The 14,713-nt window shown below is 49.4% G+C and overlaps 1 protein-coding gene across 6 annotated transcripts in view; it reads right to left on the reverse strand.

Annotated features, from left to right (window-relative positions):
- The window catches only part of DAPK1 (death associated protein kinase 1), a 188,085-nt gene that overhangs the window by 11,224 nt on the left and 162,148 nt on the right, over positions 1-14,713 (reverse strand). For all 6 annotated transcript variants that reach the window (XM_058695537.1, XM_058695536.1, XM_058695542.1 and 3 more), the window contains exons 20-22: positions 10,106-10,328; positions 2,387-2,575; positions 303-500 (exon numbers count right to left, since the gene is read on the reverse strand). In XM_058695537.1, the coding sequence (XP_058551520.1) occupies positions 303-500; positions 2,387-2,575; positions 10,106-10,328 (610 nt within the window). The remainder of the gene's footprint in view (positions 1-302; positions 501-2,386; positions 2,576-10,105; positions 10,329-14,713) is intronic.

A 14,713-nucleotide genomic window follows, 5' to 3' on the forward strand; every position in this document is an offset into this window, starting at 1 on the left:
ATTAGGTAGAGAGACACAGAGGCCATCTCTGGGAGGAGTCCACCTCTACCCAACAAAAGTGACCACAGCTCTAAAGTGTAGGAAGAAAGTGAGAAACAGCTCTCAAGAAATCTCTCAGACTTGGTCTCTGAGGCAGGAGAATGCAATCATGTAACAATTCCCTGCAGAAACGTCCAGAGTGGGAATCTTGTCACAGGAAGTAGCGACCAAGGAAGCCTCACTGTTAGCCCCGAGCTGTAGATCCCCCAAGTGGCTGAGCGGCCCACGGGAAGGGCACTCTCCACCAGGACGTGCTGGCTTACCTATGGGTTCTTCAACTGGCACAAGAGACTTCAGGAAATTCAGCCAGAAAATCACTTGGTTCAACTGGATCTCGTAGGGTTCTTCCAGACTGAAAACGATGACGTGGATGGATGTGGGATCATTTGCAGCGAAATAGTCATAACAGCAGAAGTACACTGGATTTCCAGAGAATTCCCACACACTGAAATCACCAACTCCTACAGACAGAATGAAGATTACTATCTGAAACAGTACCAACAAGTGTCAATCACCATTTTGCTTGCACCTTAGTGACCACCAAGGGAAAGAGTGATGTCCGTAGCATCGACCTGTTTTTCTTTGCATCTTCGGAGACACGTGCATTCCATCTCTCCCCCCAGGGATTCCTCCTCACAAGGAAGGAGTCAGGGCAAGATGCCGCCTTGGGTTCCCCGTCAACAAACTCACACAGAGAACGTACATGATAAGATTCCATATCCTCACATACGTATAAATTATTTTTGGAACATGACAGGGTATACGACGCTGAACATAAAAGTCACTACGACATGTAACTTAATTCTGGCTTAGTGATGACCACGTTCACCTTCCACAGGTGAGTTAGTGACCTATTCAGGTGGGTCAGGAGCCAGCAGGCTGCCTGCACAGGGGAAAGACACAACAGTTGATTCGCAGTTCTGCACCTGAAGGATGTGGGCGAAAGCGTGAGGAGGTGGGGGTCTGTGAGGTCACCCAGCGTGGGGGGCAACTGCTCCCACATACCTGAGTGTGGGTGCAGAGGGTTTTTGTGGAAGTGTCTGTGGGTGAGACTCTGACTGCACTTCCTGAGGCACCTGGCACCTTGCAGTGACCATCCAGACACAGGACCGCCCCACCCCTACATGGCCACACCCCAGCAAGACAGTGACCACCCACCCACCAGCCTCTGGGGGGACATGGCAGGACCACTTACGTTGTAGGATTTCAGGCTCTCTTTCCCCTAATTCTACCCTCAGTGCTTATTTTGGGCCAGAAATTCTGTAGTCAACAATTTGGAAGATCCGTGGCTCTTCTGGAGCCCCCTCTAGGAGCACACACACTCCTGCGGACAGGACTCTCTAAGTCTGGCAGCTGAGACCTTGGTGTGAGGGGTTCTGGAACACGGGCTTAAGTCCTCTGAGAATGGGGAGCACTGAGAGCCAGACCTGGGGCAGGAGGGAGTTATGGAGGAGCTGGGTGAAGGCTTGTGGGGTGCTGAGGACACACTTCTCCTCTCCCTATGAAGCATGCCAACTCAGCTCCGGGACCTCGGAGAGCACTCAGCTTTTAGGATAGCACAATGCCCATGGACTTCAATGCCACCTCACTAGGGCCAGCAGAACCTCCGTGAAGATGCTCCCGATTGCCATTTTCTGAGCGCCTCCCCTGTGCCACTCTACCAGGCACTCGAATGAACATCGGCTCATATACTCTTCACAGATGAGTCTCGAAGAAAATGCTTGATCCCTGCTCTAAACTGCGTCTCAACAGGGCAGAAGCTGGTGTTCAAGTGACATGGGCCCAACTGGGGTTCCTGGGAGCTCGGAAGGTGCAGCACCAAGGATTCAGTGGTTGATGAAGATAGTAAACCTTCCCTGGTAACATTTAAAGCTTCACCCCCTTGGAAATGATTGACAGCACTTGAAATTTTGCCTGTGGGAAAAAACTGCCTGGCCTGTATCATAGCATCAGCCATGAGTGGAGATGTATTCAAGAATCACTCTTCTCATACTTGCATTTGTCAAACTTCTAATGGGATTATATTTTATAAGTTTTCTCATCCAAGTGGATGTTTGGCTCTGCCTAGAAAATGTATTGATTTACTCAGCAGTCATTTATTAAGCACCTACTGTGTGCCTGGGGCTTTGCTAGGTGCCCAGGACAGCAGGGTGTCTGGTTTCACTAGGGGTATTGACCAGCCACGCTTCACTGGGTCATCCCAAGGTCACTTTGTGCGGCTCTTCCTCTGTCCTTCGTGGGGCTGTGACACATGCAGTGGGAGAGGCCCCCTGGGAGGGGGGTGATTTACAGTCTGGGCAAAGGGACTCTGGGCGCGCTCCCCGGTACGGTGGGCGGGCTACTGTACCGTTCAGATAGGCGTTCTGGATGTCGATGGCCTTGGTGGACTGGTCATCGGCCGCGCAGTGCGGGTGCTGGGGCGGGGCCACCACCACCTCTAGGGTCCCCCTGGTGAGACCGGGCTCGAACATCATGCTGCGGCTCCTGACGCTCACGTGCTCGCAGCCCGGGTACAGGTTGCTGATGCTCACGGAGCCTGCAGGAGGAGAGGAGGCAGTGAGACCCCGCCCAGGGCGGCGTGTGTGCGTGAGCCCCTCCCACCTCACCATGCCTTGCCCGTCCTAGGACACTCTCTCGTCCCCACCCCCTGCTGGGCTGTGTGGACCCCTCCTGTGTGCTATGCGGCAGCGGTTCAGGGATGTTGCCTGGATTCGTTCTGGCTGCTGCACCTCCCACATCCCCTTCCTGAGCTGCTCTGGGCCCCAGAGACAGACCTCATGGGCTGCATCTCTGGGGTCCCCCGGCCACTTGGCTTCTGGTTGGGGTTAACCAACGGAAGGCCCTGGACAGGCTGCAGGGAGAGAAGGCCCAGGCGTCTCCCCCCACCCCCAACCCCATCACTCCCAGCTGCTTCTCTGATTCCAGTTGTGTGTGTGTGACCCTAGACACCCGAGCGGCTTCACCCCTGGGCTCCAGCTTTCCCAGGAACACGATTTCTTCCTCTTGTCTTTACAGCCCGAAGGGAGGTAACGGCTTCCTTCTGTTCCAGGACTTGGATGCTTCACTGTCTCTAGAATGATCCCCTGACTTTTGTCCAGGACACTGTCCTTCCATTAATGTCCCCACCTGGCCCCTGACAGATGCAGATAAAGCGGCACCACTTGGTACATGAGATGGTGTTAGGTTGACTGCAAATAGATTCTACACAGTGGCAGGCTAGGATTCTCCAGGGAGAGCTGACAGGATTTGGTAAAAGGTAGGCATTCGTACACCTCGGTGAGTTTTCATTAGGAAAGAGTTTTTACACAATATTTTTAAAATAATAATTTCATGGTGGGGGGTGCCTGGGTCGTTCAGTTGGTTAAGCGACCCACTCTTGACTTGGGCTCAGGTAATGGTCTCACTATTCCTGGTATCAAGCCCCACATCTGGCTCTATGCTGACAGCATGGAGCCTGCTTGGGATTCTCTGCCCCTCCCTGTTTGCCCTTCCCCTGCTCTCTCTCCTTCTCTCTCTCAAAATAAATAAATAAACTTAAAAAAATAATTTCACGGGGATATATTGAAATCATAGAAAGAAAACATGATTTTTTGCTAACTGCTGACCTCTAGTGGTGAAAAGTGGCAGGGCAGGCCTGACGGAGAAGGTACCTTTGCACCCTGGACAGAAGACCCATATAAGCTACCAAAACTGAAACAGGAAGAAATAGAAAATTTGAACAGACCCACAACCAGTAAAGAAACTGAATCAGTAATCAGAAATCTCCCAGAAAACAAGAGTCCAGGGCCAGATGGCTTCCCAGGGGAATTCTACCGAACATTTTAATGCCTATTCTTTTGAAACTACACCAAAAAATAGAAATGGAAGGAAAACTTCCAAACTCATTCTATGAGGCCTGCATTACCTTGGTTCCAAAACCAAAGGCCCCACTACAAAGGAGAATTACAGACCAATTTCCCTGATGAACGCGGTCGCAAAAATTCTCAACAAGATACTAGCAAATCAAATCCAACAATACATTTAAAGAATTCACCACAATCAAGTGGATTTATTCCTGGGATGCAGGGCTTGTTCAATATCCCCAAATCAATCAACGTGATACACCACAGATTAATAAAAGAAAGGATAAGAACCACATGAGCCTCTCAACAGATGTAGAAAAAGCATTTGAGAAAATATGGCATCCTTTCTTGATAAAAACTCTCAAAGGGGCATCTGGGTGGCTCAGCTGGTTAAGCACTGGACTCTTGATTTCAACTCAGGTCATGATCTTATAGTTCATGAGGTCGAGCCCTGTGTTGGGCTCTTCACTGGCAGTGCAAAGCCTGCTTGTGGGATTCTCTCTCCCCCTCTCTCTGCCCCTCCCTGGCTTGCTCTCTCAAGATAAATAAATATACATTTAAAAAAAATTTTTAAACCCTCAAGAAAGTAGGGATAGAAGGAACATACCTCAACATCATAAAGGCCATATAAGAAAGACCCACAGCTAATATCATCCTCAATGGGGAAAAGCTGAGAGCTTTCTCCTTAAGGTCAGGAACATGACAGGGATGTCCACTCTCATCACTGTCATTGAACATAGTATTGGAAGTCCTAGCCTCAACAATCAGACAACAAAAAGAAATAAGCAGCGTCCAAATCAGCAAGGAAGAAGTCAAACTTACATTCTTCACAGAGGACATGATACTCTATGTGGAAAACCCTAAAAGACTCCACAAACTGCTTGAATTGATACACAAATTTAGCAAAGTCGCAGGATATAAGATCGATGTACAGAAATCTGTTACATTTCTACACACCAATAATGAATCATCAGAAGAAGAAATCAAGGAATCAATCTCATTTACAATTGCATCAAAAACTATAAGATACTAGGAATAAAACTAATCAAAGGGGTAAAAAGTCTGTACACTGAAAACTAAAGAAAGTTTATGAAAGAAATTGAAGAAGACACAAAGAAATGGAAGAACATTCCATGTTCATGGGTTGAAAGAATAAATATTGTTAAAATGTCAATACCACCCAAAGCAATCTACATATTCAATGGACCCCCTATCAAAATAACACCAGCATTCTTCACAGAGCTAGAACAAATAATTCTAAAATTTGTATGGAACCAGAAAAGACCCCCAATAATCAAAGTAATCTTAAAAAATAAAACCAAAGCTGGAGACACCACAATTCCAGACTTCAAAACGCATTACAAAGCTGTAATCATCCAGACAGTACGATACTGGCACAAAAACAGACACATAGATCAACGGAACAGAATAGAGAACCCAGAAATAGACCCACAAATGTATGGCCAACTAATCCTCAGCAAAGCAGGAAAGAATATCCAATGGAAGAAGGACAGCCTCTTCAGCAAATGGTGTTTGGAGAACTGGACAGCAACATGCAGAAGAATGAACCTGGACCACTTTCTTACACCATACACAAAAATAAACTCAAAATGGATGAACGACCTAAATGTAAGACAGGAAGCCATCAAAATCCCCGAGGAGAAAACAGGAAGCAACCTCTTTGACCTCAGCCGCAGCAACTTCTTACTAGATGTGTCTCGAGAGGCAAGGGAAACAAAAGCAAAAATGAACTACTGGGACCTCATCAAGATAAAAAGCTTCTGCAAAGGAAACAACCAACAAAACTAAAAAACAACCAATGGAATGGGAGAAGATATTTGCAAATGACAGATCACATAAAGGGTTAGTATCCAAAATATAAAGAACTTATCAAACTCAACACCCCAAAAAACCAAATAATCCACTGAAGAAAAGGGAAGAAGACATGAATAGACACTTTCCCAAATAACACATCCAGATGGCTCATGAACACATGAAAGATGCTCAACATTACTCATCATCAGGGAAATACAAATCACCACAATGAGATACCACCTCACACCTGTCAGAATGGCTAAAATGAACAACACAGGAAACAACAGGTGCTGGTGAGGATGCAGAGAAAGGGGAACACTTTTGCCCTGTTGGTGGGAATGCAAACTTGTGCAGCCACTCTGGAAAATGGTATGGAGGTTCCTCAAAAAATTAAAAATAGGGGGCGCCTGGGTGGCGCAGTCGGTTAAGCGTCCGACTTCAGCCAGGTCACGATCTCGCGGTCCGTGAGTTCGAGCCCCGCGTCAGGCTCTGGGCCGATGGCTCGGAGCCTGGAGCCTGTTTCCGATTCTGTGTCTCCCTCTCTCTCTGCCCCTCCCCCGTTCATGCTCTGTCTCTCTCTGTCCCAAAAATAAATAAAAAATGTTGAAAAAAAAAAATTTAAAAAAAAAAAAAAAATTAAAAATAGAATTACCTCATGACCCACCAATTGCATTACTAGGTATTTATCCAAAGGATTCAAAAATGCTGATTTGAAGGGGCACATGTACCCCAATGTTTACAGCAGCACTATCAACAACAGCCAAATTATGGAAACAGCCCAAATGTCCATCAACTGACGAATGGATAAAGAAGATGTGGTTTATATATACAATGGAATACTACTTGGCAATGACAAAGAATGAAGTCTTGCAATTTGCAACTATGTGAATAGAACTACAGTGTATTATGCTCAGCAAAATAAGTCAAAAAGAGAAAGACAAATATATGATTTCCCTATATGTGGAATTTAAGAAACAAAACAAATGAGCATAGGGGAAGGGAAGAAAAAATAAAAGAAAAAATAAAATAAGAAAAACAAAGAAGGAAGCAAACCCTGAGAGTTTGTTCTTTTTAAAAAAGATTTTTTTATGTGTATTCATTTTTGAAAGACAGAGACAGAGTACAAGCAGGGGTGGGGCAGAGAGAGAGGGGGACACAGAATCTGAAGCAGGCTCCAGGCTCTGAGCTGTCAGCACAGAGCCCAATGCAGGGCTCGAACCCACGAACTGTGAGATCATGACCTGAGCCGAAGTCAGACGTCAACCGACTGAGCCACCCAGGCACCCCTGGAGTTTGTTCTTAAATACAGAGAACACACTGAGGATTATGGAGGGGAGGTGGGTGGGGGGATGGACTAAATGGGGGATGGGCTTTAAGGAGGGCACTTGTTGGGATGAGCAGTGAGTGTTACACTAAGTGATGAATCACTAAGTTCTACTCCTGGAACCAATACTACACAGTATGTTAAGTAACTTGAATCTAATTTAAAAAGGAAATGAAAAAGACACTTCTTCCCACTTGTTCTTCTCTGGGGACAGCAGGCAGCGGCCCCTGCAGGGTGGCTCCTGGACACTCGCTCCCCCTCTGCTCTGGGTCATCTCCTTCCTCCTGCAGCCCCACATGCCACAGCTGTGATACTCAGCTGGCCACAGAGCGAGTGTATGTGTGGTGGCCAGACCACGCAGCGTGGGGTAGGGACCAAGTGACCTGAGTGCCTGCAGACAGGGATGGCAGACATGTCCCCTGGTCTTGGCTTTCTGGCTGGTGTCAGCCCCCGACTTCCAGCATATTCAGGAGATGACCTCGGAAAGGGCCAAGTTGTTAACATGAACCAGCTCCCTGCTGTCTGCGAGATATGAATGCACTTGCGTGGAACATTTATATCCGATATCGGGGATGTGAATCAGTGTACCCAGAGCTTCCAATTTTCCACAAAGAGCCCCGTATCCAAATTTCTTGGTGAATGAGTTCTGAATGTCAGCAGTAAATCCAATTTTCCTCCTCCCCATCTCTTGTGTCACATATAGCTGGGTTTCAGCCTCTGCTTTAGACACACGTTATGTCTCTGAGGCCCAGGTTACTTCTCTCTAAAGTAGGTTCGTGAGAATCCAGCGAGATGACATATGTGCGCCACCTGAACCCAGGTCAGCCCAGAGGCGGTCAACCACAGGCCGCTCTCCACTCTTTCTTGCTTCTAGGTTTTACTGTGGTCTCCCCAAGGGGCAGCCACTTTGCCAGCTGGATCTCCTTGTGGGGTCCCCTTGGTCTGCTCTTGTGTCTTTCCAGCATCTGCCACTTTCTTCAATCTTGCGAATCCCCAAGGGGACTTTCTTTCACACGAGTGACCAGGGAGAGCAGACCTGTGCCTCCTGAGAGAACAAAGCCGCCCGCTCCCAGGAGAAGGGACTACCACGTGATGGTCCCTCCCTTCAGCTGCTTCTGGTGGCAAAACCAGCATCGACGCCAGGGCACCAGGAAGATTCTAAAGAACTGAGTCACGTGGGACACAACAGCAAGCAGTGATTACCTCCTAGCAGCCCTGTGGGGGAAGCCTGACCCCACTAACCTGTTATCTTGACAGCAATTTGAGGGTTCGGACTGGAGAGACAGCTCTGAACAATTCTAAACAGAGGAAGACCCTCTGTGTCTCTGCCGACTGCGGCCAAGTGGCTTCTCTGGTCCAGAGCAGACTTCGTCCTCCACAGAACCTTCTGTGACCGAGCCCCACGACCAAGTCTCCCTCGGCGCTGCCTGGAGGACGCTGCTCTAGCACCGTGACCCTGGCTGATAATGCAGCCTTCCTGAGGCACGTTTTATCAAGGATCTACTTCCAGATTCTTCCAGATGTGGAAGATGAGTGGAGACATTACTTCGGAGAGGTGAGGGATGCACAGGAGATAGAATCTGTGGCTGGTTCAGTTCAGCTCATGGGCTTACGGGGCATAATCTTCATACCCAAAGAGGACTCACAGACATTGCAGATCCCAGGTCTAAATAGAGGTCTTTGTCTTTATCTCTGTCTCTCCCCCTTTCCCTCTCTCACAGATACACACTCACAAACAAGGGCGTGGTTCACACACAGAGGCTGAACCTAATCATTAAATCTGGAAAACTACTGGCTTCAGACAAGGTGAAACCCATCTTACAAACTGAGCCCAAATTATGGGAGACAATGGGAAAATGTGTGTCTGAAATGCCCTTATACTCCAGATGGAGTTGTAAGCATCGTCCCTAAGCACTGGCTCGGGAGTCAGACACCTCAAGAATGCCAGCTGTGTGACACCGGGCAGCCCATTTGACCGCTCAGGGCTTCAGTGAAATACCCTGCAGGCTGTCGTGTGGATCAAAGGAGGTGTCACACGTACCACATTTTGTCCAGTGCCTGGCACACACTCAGTGCTCAGAAAGCACAAGCAATAGGTGTGAGCGACACTGTAGTCATACTAATTATAAATCCATTGTGGTTATTATCTCAGCGCCTGCTTGTAACTCCACTGCTGTTCACAGTAAAGAAGTTGAAAGGGCGTGTAAATCTCAGTCAACTGTCCCCCAGCCCTGACGAATGCTCCCCAGACACTCCTCCTCATGGACAGAGAGACTGCGTAGAAAGAAAACGGTAAAACCGCTGTTTTCAATGTAGGGGGACTGATGGGACACCTTGTAATATCACGTGTAGAAACTGAATCCCTGCACAAAATGGAGAGTGAGGAAACTCTGTGAAGGGTTATATTCTTACCTTTGCAAAACGGGACTCCCCCAGTCAGGCTGCGGGTGAGTGGATGGACCAACCGCAAAATCCTTAGGGAGCCTTTCGAAACCACCAACCTACTTGGAGTCACACAGGGATGGAACCGAATTTTGTTGCTGTGTTCCTGAGTCACTGGGTGTGCCCAGCATTCCAAAAAGAAAGCCTAAGGGGGAGAACCCATCTTGGGGCCAATATTCGACGTGTACAATCTGGAACCTGTATTTGTTCATGTGACTTGTGTCTTCAAGGGCCGGGTACCCTGGTCTGTATTTTTACCCATGTAGCAGATATGTTTTATTCTGTCCCATTGCATTTAAAATACATTCACATAAACTGCACATAGCATACAATTCACCGCATTACCCATTTTAGAGTAGAACACGACACCATTCTGTGATCCGCGCATTTGCAGTCTGGATCTTTGTGTCTGTGACCATGACTTTGGTGAGGCCCCGTCCTTGCTATTACTGGGGCATCTGCACCAGCAGGCCAACACATGGCCCACAGCCGGGGTAGACTAACACCTAAAGCCACCAAGACAGTGAGATCTGGTCACCCCAGGCCAGGTAACCAACACAAAGTTAGCACTCCTCCTAGACCGTGACAGGAGACAAGCACAAAAGCAAGCACCTAGTGGAGAGGCAGGGGAGGAGGCGCCTACCTGCTGGTTTGGATGCCAGGGGTGAGGGCGGGAACCTGGCGGAGCTGGCGGAGGAAAGTCTGGGCCGGCGTCTTCTGAAGAAGCTTCTCAGCAGCCCACACTTGAGAGACTCCACCAGGGTGGTCTTCCCCGAGCCTGAGTGGCCGAACAGCTTCAGTTTGATTCTGGATTGGAGGTTCTGTGTGGGCCGCAGCTGCTGGATGAAGAGTCCTCGGTGTGTATCCTGCACACAGATGAAAAGGGGCGAATTAGCCACAGAAAAAGAGAAGGCTCTGAGCAAACAGCCAATGCCGACTCTTACAGTTAGGAACTCTCGCCGTATCCTTCCTCAGAGTTCTCTTGTGATGAGAAGGTTTAAGAGCTACTCGCTTGGGAACTTTTAAATATGCAATACAGTATTATTATGAATTGTGGTCCCATCCTGTACAGCACATCCTGGCATTTACTTATTTTACCCCTGGAAGTTTGTACCCTGGTCTGTGACGCTTACCTGTGTTGCAGACGTTTTATTCTATCCCATGGTATCTATAAAAAAGATTCATGTACAGTGCACATAACATGTAATTGACCATTTCCGAGTGGTCTGGAAGGCTTTCCGAGTGGTCTGGAAGTTCTGAGGCTTTACTGCATATACAATGTGTACAACCAGCACTGCACTGGGATCCAGAGCATTTCCACCCCCTAAGGAAGTGCCATAGCTATAACCAGTCACCGCTTTTCCCTGCCCGGGTTTTGGCAACCACCGGTGAGCTATCTGTCATCAGGGAGGTGCCCATGTCCATGGCATTTTGGTGTACAAGAAATGGGGTGGAGTAATTCCTGTGAAGCCGTCAATTTAAAGGGGAACCAGGGTCAGCCCGTCAAGAGTGACCAGGGACCCCTGCTCCTCTGTGTGGAGGGGTCCCGTTCCCTCACGACACCATGATGGCGCCAGATGCTGAGAAGCGGCATCAGGAGTTACAAACACGATGCTGTGGTGGGGCCGGGGACCCCGTAACCTTCCCACTGTCCTCTCTCAGCCCTGCAGAGAGAAGCAGGATAATTCACACATTCACTCATCAGCACACATTTATGGAGGCCCCCATGGGCTGAGCAAAGTGCAGGGAACAGGAAGGTGTAGACCCGACCCAGATCCGTGTCCTGGGGACACAGAGACACGTGAACACTGACACCAAAGACAACAAGAGCACTTTGATAGGACAGTGTGGGCAGGTGTTCTGTGCACCCAGAGAGCCCACCTGGACACCTGCACAGTCAGGCACGGCTCTCGCCGCCCTGGCTCCATCCACCCTCACAGCCAGCCTGCTTTCCCACCCCCAGCCTGATCCTGGCCCCAGAACAGGGGCCTGTTGGAGTGTGGGGTGCAGGCTCAGGGTCCTTCCCTGACCCAGGATGGTCCCTCCGCTTTAACCTGTTAACTTCCATACATCCGGGGGACCGCTTTTACTGGGTTCTCTTCCAGAACGTTCCTCCCCAGGAGGCTCCAGCCCAGGTGGGGTTCTCCATCATGACCCCGCTAGACTAGGGTGTGGTGGGATGATCTTCCCCCTCAACTGGGAGCCAACTTGAGGAGAAAGTCGTGTCCCCAGCACCTGGCAGGGAGGTGTTCAATAAAGGGGTGTGTAGAAATGACAGGACTCAGGGGGACCTGCAGAAGCTTCTCAGAGGGAACTGCCTGCTTTTAGTCTCCTGTGGTCTCAGGCCTGGCAGACACTGCTTCCAGCTCTCACCCCGGGAGGGGGGATGTCCTGCTGGCCTCTTCCTGCTGAGCCACGGTGGCTTCTTCCACTGACCACCCAGCAGGCTCACCTGTCAGACTCCACTCCTTCCCCATTTTCTCTGTGTGACCCTGACCTTCCTTCCCCACATGGCAACACTGCCTCCTAGTGGGCACGGTGGGAATGGGCGCTACGTTTTCAGTTCTTGATGTTGGGGGTGCTCGTGGATGTGGGTGCTATGTGTCCACACACGTTTACACATGTCCTGGACGGTAACAACTCCCTGGGTCCACCTGAGTGCTGAGAGTCTGCTGAGCATTTATTTTAGAGAAAAACTTGCTTATGATTACATGACCTTAGGCTTAACTGCATGCCACATATGACCCAGCCTGTTTTGGAGAGTGTGTTATCTCAATAGTTGAGGTTTCCAAGAATGCAAATGCTTAATAAATTGGTTAAAAAAATCTATATATAATCCTTCACGAGCTCTTACCCTCACTTGCGAAAATCAGGTCAACAAGCTGCTACAGTGTCCACGTGCCATCCCAGCACTCCAGGATGCACGGGTGTCTGCAGGCACTTCATAGTGACCGTGCACGGGTCCCCATACCTGCCAATTTCACTACAACCCTCATGCCCTGGGCCCCAGCATTTATACACTGCAACACATTATATTTCACTATAGATGTTCCCTTTGATGTCTCTGGTATGTCACAGGGAGGCCATTCCATTCACATTTAACATAATCTGTGCAGGTACTTGTCATCTGTGAACTCCTCCCCCTGCCCAGTGCTCTGTAGAACTTGATGCTGTCCTTATTCTAACTTCTCCCTTAGCCGCAAATTCCAATAGGTTCAGACACAAAGCCCTGCAGGGGAGGGAAAGGGCTGGGGGACCCCTGAATTGTGACCCAAGTCAGCGCAGAGGCTGAAGATGTTCTGTTGTGACACAGTCACTCATCCCAGAGCTGCCCACCAGGCAGGAAGAGATGGGGCGCTAGCTGGATCTCTCCCTGATGCCATGTAGTGTTACAGATAAGCCCTTGACCCCAGAAGCAAATCTGCTTCCCAACCCTCTAATTTAACCTTCAAAGCCTGCCCTTTCCCCTTCCTTTCCAATCAGTCCCTGGCACTCCCTTCCCCTGCACAGGAAGCATCTAAACTGCAGTCACCATGTCCTGTGAGCATCACCATCCACTAGGAGTATCTCACCAAGGGGAATAGAACATTCTCCACTTATTTTGTAACACACAGCTTACTAACATAATGATTCTTTTGAGGACACCAGTGTCCTCTTCTCCTGTGACAGGGGAAAGGCAGAAAACCTGCTTCTGGCTGTAATCCAACCACTGGCTCCCAGGGACAGTGTGCAATTAGTTGGTTTGTGGCCCTTTTCTGCTTTGTGCACTTCTGATCTTGGCACCTTGACTTTGGCCATCACGTGCCCTGTGTGCCAGATTGAGGGTATGTGTGTCCCCTCTGCCTGAGTCCCTCAGGCCCTTGCAGTCTGAAGACCTAGAGGCTTGGTAACCATGGCACACTGCTGCAGCCCCAGCAAACTTCCAGAAGTTTCTTTGGCTTGCTCCAGGGCAGCTGAGGGAAGTCATGTATATGCTTTGCTCAGTGCTGCCCTCAAATGACTACAGTTCACTCCTTTAAATTCCATGCAGGGTATTGGGGGGCTAGAAGCTGCAGGTAATGTGTTTGCTGCTTCCCCGGCCAGACCAAGAACAGAGGCAGGCAGGGATAAAAACTCTCACTTGGTCCTAACTCTAGTCAAGGTTCTCTGTGTCTTGCCCTGTCCTTGGCCAAGTTAGTTTACTTTTAGCAAGAATCCTGTTCAGTCAGTTTAGTAAAAATCCCACTCCTTCCTACGTGATGAAATTTCTCACCTCTCCCCTATATCTGATCACCTGGCCTGCTTTGGCAAGAATCCTGTTGAGTATGTCCCTACACACAGGCTCTGGGATACCGGTGTGATAAGGTGAGCCATGCCTCACGTTTTCCTTCTAACCCCAAATCTGACCCAGGGACACTCAAATGCTCCCAATGACATTCCTTGTATACCCCACACTGCTCCCCCATGATGCCCTTGCCAGGGGTTCTCCCTGCTTCCCCACCCACTGGCTGTGCTGGGACTGCCTCATCCACCCTTCACCTTCTCTTTGGAAAGAAAACAAATTTGGAAACAGCTCCCCATCAAGATGGACAGATCTGCCATAAGGCAAGAAAGCAAAATATGAGTCTTCTCCTTTCTAAGGAGACCCAACCTGGTCCTGCAGGATAATCCCTCCTCTTGCTCACTAAGAGCCTTGGAGAATCTGAACACAACCAATTTTGATGCAGAAGTACAACAGAAGGTGCTGAAATCCCTCCCGGACTGCAGGTGGGTGGCGCATTTTCTCTTGTCACCAGTAGGCGGCGGCACAAAGACTGTTGGGGCCTAGAGCAATGTCCCAGGGAAGGCAGCTGCCATCACCAGACAGGCGTGCTCTCCAAGGCTGACTGTGGTTCTGACGCAGAGAGGGCCTGAGGAAGACAGTGAGTTTGCCCCCCCTCCCCCCGCCCCACAGCTCTGAAGGTGGGAGAACACCGATTTCTTTGGAGGGAGCACACAAGTCCCTCTGTGGTCTCTACCTACCAGGAGATCCAAGGCCACCTGTGCCCTGGTGGCCACAAACCCCCGCCTCATCAGACCTTCCTGCATTAACACCAAGGACTACTGTGTTTCCTAAATTCTGGCTCCTGCCTTGGAATATTCTCCTGTGGTTAGTGCAGAGGTGAGGGCTGGGGTGGCCATGGCGGTGAGCCTCTAAGCAGGTGAGTCTGCCAGGCTTGGGGAGAGGTGGGGAAAGCAGCAGGGAACGTGAGGATCAGAATTCTGAACCAGT

Source organism: Neofelis nebulosa, chromosome 12 (assembly GCF_028018385.1).
Source record: "Neofelis nebulosa isolate mNeoNeb1 chromosome 12, mNeoNeb1.pri, whole genome shotgun sequence".
Lineage (NCBI taxonomy): Eukaryota > Metazoa > Chordata > Mammalia > Carnivora > Felidae > Neofelis > Neofelis nebulosa.